General features: G+C 52.8%; 5 protein-coding genes across 5 annotated transcripts; 1 reads left to right on the top strand and 4 right to left on the bottom strand.

The window, feature by feature from the left end:
- Positions 1-4,428: 4,428 nt before the first annotated feature.
- On the top strand, positions 4,429-5,766 carry J4E90_008364 (uncharacterized protein; the record flags this gene model as incomplete). The annotated part of the gene is made up of 1 exon (XM_051437892.1): positions 4,429-5,766. The coding sequence occupies one exon, from the start codon at positions 4,429-4,431 to the stop codon at positions 5,764-5,766; it is 1,338 nt and encodes a 445-aa protein (XP_051287891.1).
- A 467-nt stretch (positions 5,767-6,233) lies between these two features.
- Positions 6,234-6,662, bottom strand: J4E90_008363 (uncharacterized protein; the record flags this gene model as incomplete). The annotated part of the gene is made up of 1 exon (XM_051437891.1): positions 6,234-6,662. One exon carries the CDS (start codon positions 6,660-6,662, stop codon positions 6,234-6,236), a length of 429 nt encoding a protein of 142 aa, XP_051287890.1.
- An 876-nt stretch (positions 6,663-7,538) lies between these two features.
- On the bottom strand, positions 7,539-8,092 carry J4E90_008362 (uncharacterized protein; the record flags this gene model as incomplete). Its single annotated transcript, XM_051437890.1, has 2 exons — positions 7,539-7,877; positions 8,087-8,092. 2 exons carry the CDS (start codon positions 8,090-8,092, stop codon positions 7,539-7,541), a joined length of 345 nt encoding a protein of 114 aa, XP_051287889.1.
- A 1,019-nt stretch (positions 8,093-9,111) lies between these two features.
- On the bottom strand, positions 9,112-9,504 carry J4E90_008361 (uncharacterized protein; the record flags this gene model as incomplete). Its single annotated transcript, XM_051437889.1, has 1 exon — positions 9,112-9,504. One exon carries the CDS (start codon positions 9,502-9,504, stop codon positions 9,112-9,114), a length of 393 nt encoding a protein of 130 aa, XP_051287888.1.
- A 2,467-nt stretch (positions 9,505-11,971) lies between these two features.
- J4E90_008360 (uncharacterized protein) lies at positions 11,972-12,670 on the bottom strand (the record flags this gene model as incomplete). The annotated part of the gene is made up of 1 exon (XM_051437888.1): positions 11,972-12,670. One exon carries the CDS (start codon positions 12,668-12,670, stop codon positions 11,972-11,974), a length of 699 nt encoding a protein of 232 aa, XP_051287887.1.

Below are 12,670 nucleotides of genomic sequence, written 5' to 3'. Positions count from 1 at the left end.
GCGCGTCGTGCTTGCTTCGGGCTGGTCTTCGGAAAAGTGGCTCGGCTGTGGCCATCACATCGGTCGTGGAGGTCGTCTAGGTGAGATTGTCAGCAGCTGCCATTCCACTTTTGGGAGGGAAAGATGTCGTACCAGCGCCATTGCTCTTGAAACCCAGACGTAGAGACAGCACCTTTACGTACATGAGTGAAATCGTCTGCGCATGGTTCAGCCACCCCGGCTCCTTGTAGGAGCTCGACAGCTGGAGCGGTTCGCTTGGGGCGAGCTCGAGCTCGAATAGTCATGGCGCGACGCGATGAATGGAGGAAAACCGCAATGACGCGATTCTTCCTTCGTTGCGATGCGGAAGATGAAGGGAAATGTGCAATCGGGCTGACACTCAAAACCAGGCGTGCTGTGGCAAGATGTCATTGCGGGGTCGCGTTGAACCAGATTCGCGCTCGCATACGCCCTCACGTGCACGATCGAAGCTTGACTGTAAGAGGACTAGCTCCCCATCGGCGACATCATCGACATCTGGACTGACCCAGACCTTGACATCTTCATCCCCATCATCCCATGCGTCAACCGTGTACTCTCGATCTCATTCTGAAACATTACTTTCCCTTTTCGCAGATCTCTGGTAGTTGTAGCTACAAAGAATAAATACTCTCCTCTTCTCTCCTATCACTACTACTACTGCGTCTATTCCAGCCTCTTCTAACCCCAGTACTTGAGTATGCAGTCTATCCTTTTTCCACGGGGTGGAACCGTGGTTGATGGTACCCTCACCGCTCACTCATCACCTTCACTTGCGACACAACGACAAGCACTACGGGGCATTCTACATCCCCACTCACCTCACGCACATCTAATCCGAACGATGGGATTAAAGAGCTACATTATTCTATCCTCCTGAGCTCTCATTGCAATCAGCATCGACCTCATTCTTCTCCCTCTCTTCAGGACACAGCATTCCCCAAACACCCCGGACCTGCACACACGAGCGTTCTGCAAGTGCACCGCGAGAACATGGCGAGAGCTCCCGACCCCAGCTTATCTTACCGCAAGCTCCAGGACCATCTTGCGACACTGGAAACCAAGTGTCAAGCAGAAGAAACGGCACTGCAGGCCGCGACCTTGCGCGATCGCGCCTTCTTACACGAGTTTGACGAACGCGCGCTGCGTATCAGGCACGAACTGCGGGCCGTTCAGCGAGATGCAGAGGAATTCATCTTCCACATGGACTGCAAGCAATCGGTGGGGGAACATAAACAGCGCTTGCCCATCCGACGCAGGGTGGAGTCTATCGTCGTAAGGACTTGATCCGCCCAATTTCTTCTATGCGCTGACCCAGTGGGTAGAAGAAGACAGCAGAGGGAGCCAGCAAGTACGCGCGGATGCTCGGCGCCTTTGACACCGCGGATGTGGGGCGACGTGCTGGGGAGTTGGATGTAAAAGCGGTGATGGCGTCGGCGCATAGTGGCAGTGCTAAGGCGGCTAGCAGAGATGCTGTGAACAGGTCCTTGGATGCGGGTGTGAAAGGACATGCAAAAGAAGCTGAGAAGGATCAAGACTGGGAGTTCGTCGCATCTTGAGGGCACAACCACCATCCGTACATGGGGAGACAGTTCCTGGATACAATACCGTATCAGGTGATGCCGAAAGTGTTACGCTTTCTCGTATTCCTCAAACGAGAACAGTTTAGGCAACCTTGAATATTGAGCTAAGATCGCGATCCCGTATACATTGTGTGAGCTTATCCGGTTCTGTTGATATTTAATGGCCACAATGACGCACCAGTAGTTCACGAAGGAGACAGATGTAGACCACGTTTATGGTTTAATTAGCTTTGTGGCTTTGAGCTCGTTGGAGCTCTTTTATTCATAGCATATGACTATTTTGTGCGTTGTACTGGTAAGATCTTTGCGTCATCTCCACTACCAATTATTTGCAAGTGATAAGGCCATGAAGCGATACAGCTCATTATAGCAGCGCGTAGGAAGCACAACTACTAGCTGAGAGTGTCGTAGAAAGAGGATAACTTCACTTTCTTCGCACACATGTGAGCCAGACCCAATGACATACCGTATCTCGACTGTATCGAAAGATCGCGCCTGGTACTTGACGTCCGCCGCATGCTGGTCTTGGAAATGGAGACATAGGGCGGTAAGAGCATGATAGCATTGTGGAAACAAGTGCCGCGTACCACTCTTTGCCCAAATGCTTGTGAATCGTTCGGCGCATCGTTCTCCGGTATTCTTGACGTAATCGGCCACAGACGTCGGAAGCTCGGCAAGTATCGATATCGTGTGCGCTGCAAACTCAGACTCTGATTTTGCTCTCTTCATCCAGATGTCATCCATGGAGACGCATCTTTAACCCTAGGCGCGGGGAATCTCGGGACGCAGGTGGAGTCGTGCAGAAGGGTACCTTGACTGGGGGTTTCGGACGACCTGGTCAGTACGGTCCAGTCACCTCGCTGTGGCCGAGAGAAGACGGCGTCTTGATCATCGGTGTCGCTGCTGCTTGAACCGCGAGAGTGCCTTTGGATGACAGTAGATTTGCTGGTTTGGTGAGAAGGCGGTGCCGTGGCTGCGACGCCGACGCTCCTGGTGTAGTCGGGGTAGAGCTGTGGCAAGGGAATCCTTTGTTTGTATCTGGTAGGTACGCCTTCCCAAAGATCCCGCATGTAGTCTTCCTCCGGTGTAGAAGCGCCCATGGTCATTCTGCCCTCGCGATGCGCCTTCCCATGTTCGGTGCCGCAATGCTTCGCCAAGATCGCCTCCGATGTATGGGCGGGACGCGACTCGATAGCATCACGGCCGTAGTGGTCTCTTCTATGTTCCATTTGATCAAGGAGTAAACGTAGGCTCTCGTCAAGATCCAGGACGAAGTCAAAGTCGTATGACCCGGCCCAGTCGGGTGTAGCCGGTCGAGTGATGAGGCAGCGGCCTTGGGTTTCAACTACCTGCGCTGCCATGTATACCGCATCGGTATCGAGGCTGCCGAGGTACATCGTGGGGAAGCTATGGGTGGTTGCGAGTCAAAGCGTTGGTCGTGTAGAGATTGATGTCGTCTAGGCCGCCGCTCCAGCTCCCGAATGGGAATTATGGAGTGGGGCCGTAGGTGGAGTCAGGTGACCGCTGCAAACGCTCAATCTTTGATCCAAACTGCGACTTCTGTCCGAGTGAGGCACAATAGCTTCAGTACGCGCAGATGACTCTTTTCACATTCAATCGCGCAACACAAACATCATGGCACCATTTGCGGCATTGACAGCACTCAACGCTACGGCCAAGTTCGCGGTCTATCGCGGCGCCAATCGGTGTCTGCAAGTACCTCCAGGATATTTCATGGTAATCCGGTCGAAGAGAGGGATTCGGATGCGTGCTGCAACCACTTTTTACACCATGGTTTTTTTGGTACAGACCTATCCAGAACCGGACTAGCGTGGACGATGTCGCTCATCTCTTCCTCCAGGCCCCTACCCTCATCTCCATCTCTCACTCATGCTCGGTCTCCGCGGCTCGCGGCGCTCTCCATTCGAATTGCGCTGGCTTTCATCTAGGTGTCCGTCTCGCTCACCCCTGTCCGCGCCGTGTTCCTGTCCCTGCCATGCAAATTTCAACGGCCACGCAACCGGCGTCCGCATAACGGCTTCTAGATCCTACCTTCTACGCCGATACGTCTGCTCCGCTCTACTTCCAGAAGGAGGGACATGTTCAAACGTGCGGCAGAACACTGAGAGGGGGTTGCGAACATCACCCAACTGGTAAGGCGCCCTACGCATTAACCGTAGCGCTCCGCCTCGTTCCCAAGTTAGTTCCAAGGAGTGCAAACCTGGTGTCGCGCTCATCATGCACATTTGTTCAGAGTGGTTGCACGGTCAACGTCTCTCACCATCGGACCCATTGCACTACCATATCGACGGCAATTCATTCTCCAGCACGAGCTGCATCTCATCACCCAAAATCTTTTGCACTCGCGATCCCTGCCAGGGGCTAAGCGAAACTCCAGCATCAAACATGAATATGTGGCTGCTTACAGCCGCCAGCCACGCTATGCAAGGCATTTACGCCCCATCCGCAACGGCCATCTACAGTACGTGTCTCAGCCGCCCAATTGAGACATGCTTGCGAGGTGCGTACGTCTCTCATCCTCAGCCTCGCTGTCCACGACCTTAGAGCAGCACTGCCTACGTATGTATCAACAACAGCTTCCTTTAGTCAATATGTATAACAGTAAAATGATCCGTGGGTTCATTGCCCGCACAAAAGATCACAGATATCTACATTTGCTTTCCGTGCTGCTCGTACCATGAGATATGCGCTTGCGCTTCTCAGCGCCTTCTTACTGCCCCTCCACTGCATCGCTTCACCCACAGCCACATCCATACCCTCCCCAGCCACTGCCGCTAGAGATGTCATAAGCTCTCTGCCATCAGTAATGGCTCCCCCTTCTCGTCGCAACGACGACTTCGCACCAAGCATTGCGCCGTTCTCGTTGGACCTTCCCACAATATCGATCGCAGAACCTTCCATACCATCTCTCTCACTCGACCTTCCACCTGAGACCTGCACGCCTGGTTTCAGCTCGTACGCAACTCCCGGACTCGATGGCTACGTCCCTGCGGAGGCATGCAATGCGTTGTGGGTATACTTCCCCAACTTCGCCGCAGCGGTAGCCTTCTCCGTCCTGTTTGGCATGCTCACAATCGCACATCTGGTTCAAGCAATCGTGTACCGCAATGGATTCTGCTGGGTCATCATCATGGCCGCTCTTTGGGAAACTGGCGCCTATGTATTTCGCGCTCTTGGTTCCAAGGACCAACAATCCTCCGGCATTGCAACGGTCGCTCAGATCTTAGTTTTGGTAGCGCCTATCTGGGTGAACGCCTTCGCCTACATGGTCTTCGCCCGCATCGTTCACTTCTACTCGCCCACTCGCAAGGTCTGGTTCTTCTCCCCCTCCATCCTCGCACTCATCTTCGTCACCCTCGACATTGTCTCGTTTGTCATCCAGCTCGTTGGCGGGGGAATGGCAGGTCCAGGTGCAAGTCTGGAAGCACAAAAGAAGGGCTTGAACATATACATGGGTGGTATCGGTATGCAGGAAGGCTTCATTGTTCTGTTTCTGGGGTTGGTCGTCAAGTTTCACCGCGACCAGCTCCAGGCGGAGAGGGTGGGACGCTTGCCCGCGGACAAGATTGGTGGCTGGAAGTGGTTGCTGTCCGCGCTGTACGCATGCTTGCTGGCTATCACTATTCGCATCATCTACCGTCTCGCCGAGTTCTCCGCCGGTCTTGGCGCAAGCAACCCTCTGCCGAGCAACGAGCCTCTCCTGTACGTCTTGGAGTCAGCTCCAATGTGGTTGGCCATCCTCGTGTGGAACATAGTCCATCCTGGTCGCTTTGTCCGTGGCCCGGACGCCAAGATGCCGCGTTCGTGGCTGTCACGTCATCTTTGCTGCTGCTGTGGCAAACGTCGTTGCGATGACTGCAATGGTAAGCTTGGCCACGCTGGACCTCATCATCAACGCCTAGGAGACGACTCGGATCTGGAAGACAACCAGGAAATGCATCCCGTACCGAAGAGTGCCGGAGGTCATCATGCCGTCAGCCCGACAAATCCTTTCCTGGATGAAACATCTCGCGACTCTTCCTCGAATTCCGACTCCAGGGAAGGGCACCGTCTTCGCCCTTCGTCGGCTGCCGCAAATTTCCGCGATGTCAGCCCAGAGCCAACATCATATACTGCATACCGTCCTCGCGGGGTTCTGGTCTAAGCGGAACTAGTTCAATTCCCTTCGCTCACTCCATTGGCAGCAGCTCCATTCGAGGACAGACAGTATACATTGGGCATGAATGAAGAGAAGTTATTGAGTGGATCAGTGGCGGCTGTAGAACCGTACAATCATATATAGGTATATATCATGGACTTGGGTGAACAAAAAGCAATGTTAGATCTATCACAAAATGATCTGCCCGTGAGACATGCCCGCCGTTTCGACTGTGTCTCCTCCGGGGAAAGAATAGACCCAATGCATCCTGACATCCTGATCCTTGGTCCACTTCTGGGCGATCTCCAGGTTCAATGAGGTGGCGGGTTCATGCATGTTACCCCGTGCTTCACGCAATGATTGAACGTAACCTCCCCACCAACACCAAACTCGACGTCTTTGTTGATACACTTCAAAGGAGGAGAGATAGGCGTCTTCACGAGCAGCGGGGGGATTCCGAATTCCATGCCTCTCTAGTGGTAATCGTGAGTGCTCATCTTGACGTTGCAGAGCGAAATATCAGCCTCGAGAGTCATGGCAATGAAAGACTGCTTACCGGCTAGCTTGCCATGCATGATGGACCATTCCTGCTTCATTGCTCCCCTTCGTTCAATCCAGTCCTTCTCATTGGACTTCGGGCTGATTACGACGGCAAGGTCCCAGTAGTCAAGATGCCCATGGCGAAGGTACTCGAGGTCTGTGCGACGACGACAGATCTTCTTGGATTGCATCTGATCCGGCGCTTCTGTTGAGAGTCTGCCTCCATAGAAAAACGGATCCACTCCGTCACCTCTCCATGCGATGTCGGAGATACGCTTGATTGGTGCGGGCGGAAGTCGTGGCGGCAGCGGAACTCCATAGAAGCCGTTGATGAGCTTCTCGAGGGAGTTGTTGTTGGCCATAGGTCCAGGGCTAGTTATAGTTTGTGGGTGTGAAATAAGAGTTATGAGTTGATGGGGTCGGAAGTGAAGTGTAGGAGTCTTGGTTGTAGCGAGCCCAGTGAAGTATATTGCCTACCTGCGCGCGTACGGAGCCCTTTCTAACCTCGAGCTTCAATTAAGAGAATCCTTCTAGACCATGCCGCTCACCGCGAAGCTCAATTGCTTATCGCCAGTGTAAACTAGGAGGCTCATAATACGCGGCAAGCCTTTTATTTGATTCGCCATGTGGCTTGACGCCTGCATAAAGACAAGACTCGGACTCGTACAAGCCCTATTTAAACATCTGTTCGGTTTCAGGTTCATATTAGTATGATATTCGCGTGACGGCCAAACGGGGGTCAAGCGAAGCTGAGACTCAGTGCGGGAAATATCAGTAGCATTCTCGTCTGCCGCTCAGCCGGTGCTATCACATCATCTATCTAAGTCTAAGAATGGGTGTTTTGGTGTCGTGCAATTCGGGAATGATGGGTGTCGTGTAATTCGGGGAATGATAGTTGATGTCGACGACGATCAAGCTGGTCAGAAGTGCAACTTGAGCTGATGGCATTCCTCCTCCACGAACCAGGCTTCGAGGCCCGAGAACATGCTGCGGTTGTCCCGGAACGTCAAACGACCAAGGTGTATGCCCAAGGGCACCGTTTGACTCTCTTTCACTGCATATACCAGAGCACCACTGTCGCCTGGGGCGGCGAACGGGGTGCATTCAGCGATCCAGCTAACGATGCCGGCCCACTAGTGCATGTCGTGCCGTTATAATTTCTCCAAGGCAATTCCGAGATCCTTGATCTTGAGCTTTTCGTCGGGGGTTTCTCTGACCTCCTGCTTCACTAGTGCATACTACGCATCTTTCATGCTGAAGTGTATGTTCGTCAGAATACCGAAGGTTTTATCCGTCGTGCAACCCTCCTTGTACACGCGGATGCCTGATCTCTTCTGTATCAGGCTGAACATTAGGAAGCCACTCCTGTAGTCCCTCTCCATATCGAATTGTCGCGGATGCCCCTTGCTTCCGTAGTGGTGAAGATTCACCCGCGGTAAAGCGGCCTCGACCTTGTGCTCGTCGTCATCCTTGACTTTGAGGATTCCCACCTCTCTGGTCATGTTTTTCAGCGGATCAGGATAGCGAACGCGCAGGTGGTCGGCCTTGATCTTCTCGAGGGTGAGCCGATGCTCAATCTCGAAGGTATGTTCTGTGGAAGTGCATACAGGCGTCCCCCGATATCATGCAGGCCCCTGCTGTTCCAATCCCAGGAAATATGCTGTTGCGGTCGATGATGCGATCCCTGATATGCAGTGCAAGGATCCGACGACCGTTTGCCATGTTCGAGTGCGCGGTCTTGCGATCCACAACCATGGAAGGAGGTACGAAATGGCCTTGGATGTACTTGCATCATTGCATGCTAGTTCAACGAAGGGCGCTTACGACACCTTCATTTGTGCGGACTGTGGCCAGGGCATCTTGAGAAGAAACAGAGAGAAGCTCGGTGCATTGTGTGCTGGTATCCATATTTACATGATATGAAGACTCAACCAAAAGCGGTGCCATATAACACATTGCCGGGACCTCAAATCTCGTACTCCAAGGCATGAGCTGGAGAGGAGCTCACAATCGAGCGGCATTCGTGCTATGAGCGAGACGCCCTCGCCCACACATACACGACGATTACGACCACTGGCACGATCTTAATGACTTCAATCCATTGAACACACCAAACGGCATCGCATATACTCAGGGCATGTACGCAGGCATGCAACCGGCTTTGGGGGAGTTACAAAGCTTGATAAACGTTTCTGGCGAGGCACATGCATATAGGAAGAGCAATACAATAACATTTGGTAGCAACATCATGTGCCATCTGATGAAAGCAGGCGATCTTAGAGCCTGTTCTACGGAAGTATAATCCTGGCCTTCAGCCTCGCTTCATACTGAAGATAACATCGGAGTATAATCGCCTTACAAGTACTAATACATCATGCTTTAGCAACTTGTACGCAGTAGAATGCGCCACGGATGCCAGGCGGGTGACGGTCTTCACGATATCTTTGGGAAGCGAACGCACTCAGGATGAGGGCCGAAGTCAGCCAGAGGCTACTTCGAACCCGGGATCCGATGCTTTCGTGTTGCGCCAGAAATTAGAAATGGAGCATCTTTGATCGTATGCCGCATGCATGATAAACATAGTTTCACAGCATGCGCATGATCAGGGCATTGAAGACATCACTTGTGCAATTGTAGTGTTCATCATAGGCTGCGAACGGAATAATTGAAAGATTATGTACATGATGCTCATCCTAGCTTCCCCTCTCACGAGGGTACTGAACCCCAGCACCGCGGTAAGGTGTGAGCATATCGCTGGGGAGAACGAGCCCCCCAAAGGAAACCCGCCCCCACCACCTGTGCGTAGTGTCATCAATCCAAGTCAAGGAATGGATTGGGAGTTGCCTGTATCCGTTCTCTGGCCAGGGCTTTGGTTTGAGCATCCAAGAAAACTTGGAAGGAGAAGGCCTGAAGCCCCCTCTGGATCTGCGGGTCGCCTTTCGATTTCCGGAGTTCAGCCAAGATCTCGAGAAGGACAGGAAGGGCTGGCTCCTGTCTATCCGTCTTCAATCCCGTGACAACTTCGCGAATCTCGTGAGCATCTTCGGCCAGCGCCAGAAGGTCAGTCCTCAACTCTTGAAGTGTCCGCAGTGTCTCGGCAAGTGGCTGCCCAGGCGCAGTCAATGCCATCCTCAACACTGCGACGTCGCCCTGTACTGCCCGGAGGTAACCTAAATCGTCCCGTATCGCCTCAAGGGCAACCATGGTCCGATTTAGTTGCGGGGGAACAAAATTACTTCTGACAAAAGTAATGTAAAGCTGGAAGCAGAAAGACAAAATGGTGAAAGCGACCGAGACAAGGGCACAGCCTGTCGGTGACCAAAAAGCGACGGACGCGTCCGGGACGGTCGAAGTAGGAGTAGAAGTTGGGGAAGAAGTCATTGCAGGCAAGAGTCTTTCGAAGTGGTGTCAGTCCTGGAGAGAAAAGAAGAAATCAGCGAGCGAAGGGACTGGCGATGTTTTTGAGGTGGCAGCTGTAGACTGCAATTGCCCATTCTGCCATCGTACGATTTGGTTAATGGCAGGTAAGCATGTCTGCGTTGTCAGTAGGCAGGGTCGATTGGAATCAGGGGAGGGAAATTGCGAGATTGGAAACTGCACAACAGGAAAGTGCGGAAGGGGTAACTTTCCATTTCACTTCTCACAATTCATGACAGTCAAGGCAATTGTAAGAGAGAACAGAAGTTTGGCATATAATTGGTCTTTTCGTACTGTTTAGTACGCTCGAAACAATATGAGAAGAAGTGTTCCATGCGTTCCTGCACTCCCAAAAATATGGTCACGCGGAAGTGGTCAGCGAGCTGCTCGTTCTTTCCACGGCACATACAGAAACGTGCGCGAAGGAGCTCACCAGCCAGAAATACCGCAGAAATGAGGAAAATATCCATCATGGGTACTTTGTCATCCGCGACCAGTGATCTACGCCATATAGTCAGCTTTATTCCATTGCTCTCGAACTCCCCCAAGCCTATACTCTGACGAATATGCCAGCCGTGGCTGTTCATCTCTAAAGAGCCGCGAAGCGGTACGCCAGTGCCAGCTGAACGGTGTGCGACAATCACCCAACCCGCGATAAACAAGCACCTCGATTTTGTACCCTTTCTTTGCACCTTGCCAGACTATGTCAATGGTGTAGTCTGTTAGACAAGAGTTACATGATCCATTTACAGAGCTGCAGGCCAGAAACGCGTCTGGGCCGGTTCCTTTAGCCAGCTGGGGAAGTGGTGTGGGATATGAATCAGGATATCCTCGCCGAAGAGTAAGATGTTTGCACACTAGGTGTCCAGCGCGGTCGATGTGGTCTCGGAGTGCTAACGAGTCACCTCGGCGATGAGTCATGGATATGGTCGATAGTATCAGGAGTTGTTGGTTGAAGATGCGTGCGTGCTGGGACCTCGAGTCTATGACTCCATCTGGGTGATGGGAGGACTGGGCTCGTTCGTTAAGCACGTGAAGAGGCAAACCGTGATTGCGTCCGTAAAGATGTCGGTTCACGACCAAGCGCGCATGATGGTAAGGAATCTGGCAGGTAATCGGGATGTAGAAGTGGTTGTCCGAATCTTGCTTGCATGGTAGACGCTCCAAGTAGAACGGAGCTATCGATCTACTCCAGCGCCCATGCCAGCGATGCAGCTTCGTACAATGGTGACAGTAATAGATGTATGGGATATCTCTTTCGAGCCACAGCAAGAGCTTCTCCTTGTCTGGTAGTATCAGGGGCATACTGTATGGGCCCCAGAGACCATGGAGACTCTTGCAGGTCAACGAAAGAGACGCTAGAGAGCATTCATCGAGATGCGCTACGATCATTAAGATGATCTCTGCGGGAAGATCGAGGGCACACGGGTTTGACGGACCGCACATCTTCTGGAATGACCTTTTCAAAAGACCAATGGCTTCCTGTGCGATCATGACTGGGTTTATAAAACGGAGTGGTTGCTGACGGCCCTGCTGGAGAGGTGAGACCTGGAACGCCATTTCAATGCGCGGGTATGGCTATCGCACCCCAGGTATAAAGTGCGATGTGCTGATCGAAGAGGTGGCTCGTTAGAGTGGGGTGACGAGGATGGTCGACGTTGCGGGTCGTGTATAGTGAAAGTTCTTGTATCGTTAAAAAATAGGATGTCTTTGATCTGGTCATGAGCCGCAAATCTTTTTTTGCTGTGTGCGCGTCGCAGAAGCATACGGTCGTTGTGACCCAGTCCTACCTAGGTACCATGGTAGTGCGACGTCTGAATAAACTATCTCTCTTGGGTGGATCCATGGGTGAGTTCCGGTTGGTGCTAGGCTCACTTAATTCGACCAGAACGTATCGATAAGGAAGAACAATTGGCACGTGATATTTGGCTGTGTGGGACCAACCTTTGGCCAACCAGCAACTCACAACTTCCATATTATGCCACTCTTATACAGCCAAGTTCCTCACATGAGAGATGTCGCCGCTTGAAGAGCTCCGCTGGGTGGGCGAGAACACTGTCGTTGCAATCGCCGCAGATACCATTCATCAGAGAGCTAATCGCAAATCCGAACAAGGAAACGTGCGTTGGCAAATATGAGCATTTTTCAGGAGAAATAATGTGGGTGGTCGCAAATACATGGGATACGAGGAAATTGGAGCTGTGATTAAAAGGAATTGTAGGTGGTTCACAGCCCCTAGGTAGTGGCGCACTACCTAGACTTCATCCTCGACATCCTCGTCATCAACGATGACATCGCCAGTCCTGGGATCTCTGATGACTGACTCTCCGACCACCCTGTACGGGACGCCAGCGGGCACAGGCCTGCGCTTGACTTTGTCCTCACCCATCAAGGCAAGCTCATCCTCGCTGTCATACGATCCATGGTGAAGAATGCTAGAACCGGCGCCTCCACGACCCTTCTTCCTTGAGTTACCGTCCTTCTTAGCTTGTGGCTTGCGCACAGCGGCCTTGATCCTCTTGCTCGGGTCACGGACGATATCCTCATCCTCGTCTTCCTCATCCAGATCCATATCATCCGCCTCCCTCTTGATCACCACAGCACCTCGCTTCTTGGGGGTAACAGTAGCAACCTTCTTGGCCGCCGCGCCGGCGCCTACCTCATAACCCAGGCCCTCCTGCATCTTGCGCGCCTCAGCCCGAAGAGCGGTGATGCGGTTCCTGATACTACCGACGCTGGAGCCGGGGAAGACCTTGGATAGTTGCGGGTATTCGGCGGGGGTGACGGTGCGGCCGAAGATGAGGAGGAAGAGCTTGCGGTCGTTGGCGGCATCCCAGGTCATCTTGGTTGGACTGGAGGAGGGGGACGCGGCGAGGCTCAGGGGCGAAGAAGGGGCTGATAGGAGGGGTTTCGCGGGTTTGGCCGCGCGCTTCGGGGTGGTGTTGGCTGACAT

This window comes from Alternaria incomplexa (genome assembly GCF_024043165.1).
Source record: "Alternaria incomplexa strain BMP 0042 chromosome Unknown scaffold_13, whole genome shotgun sequence".
Taxonomy (NCBI): Eukaryota; Fungi; Ascomycota; class Dothideomycetes; order Pleosporales; family Pleosporaceae; genus Alternaria; species Alternaria incomplexa.
This window is presented reverse-complemented; position numbering and strand designations above follow the sequence as displayed.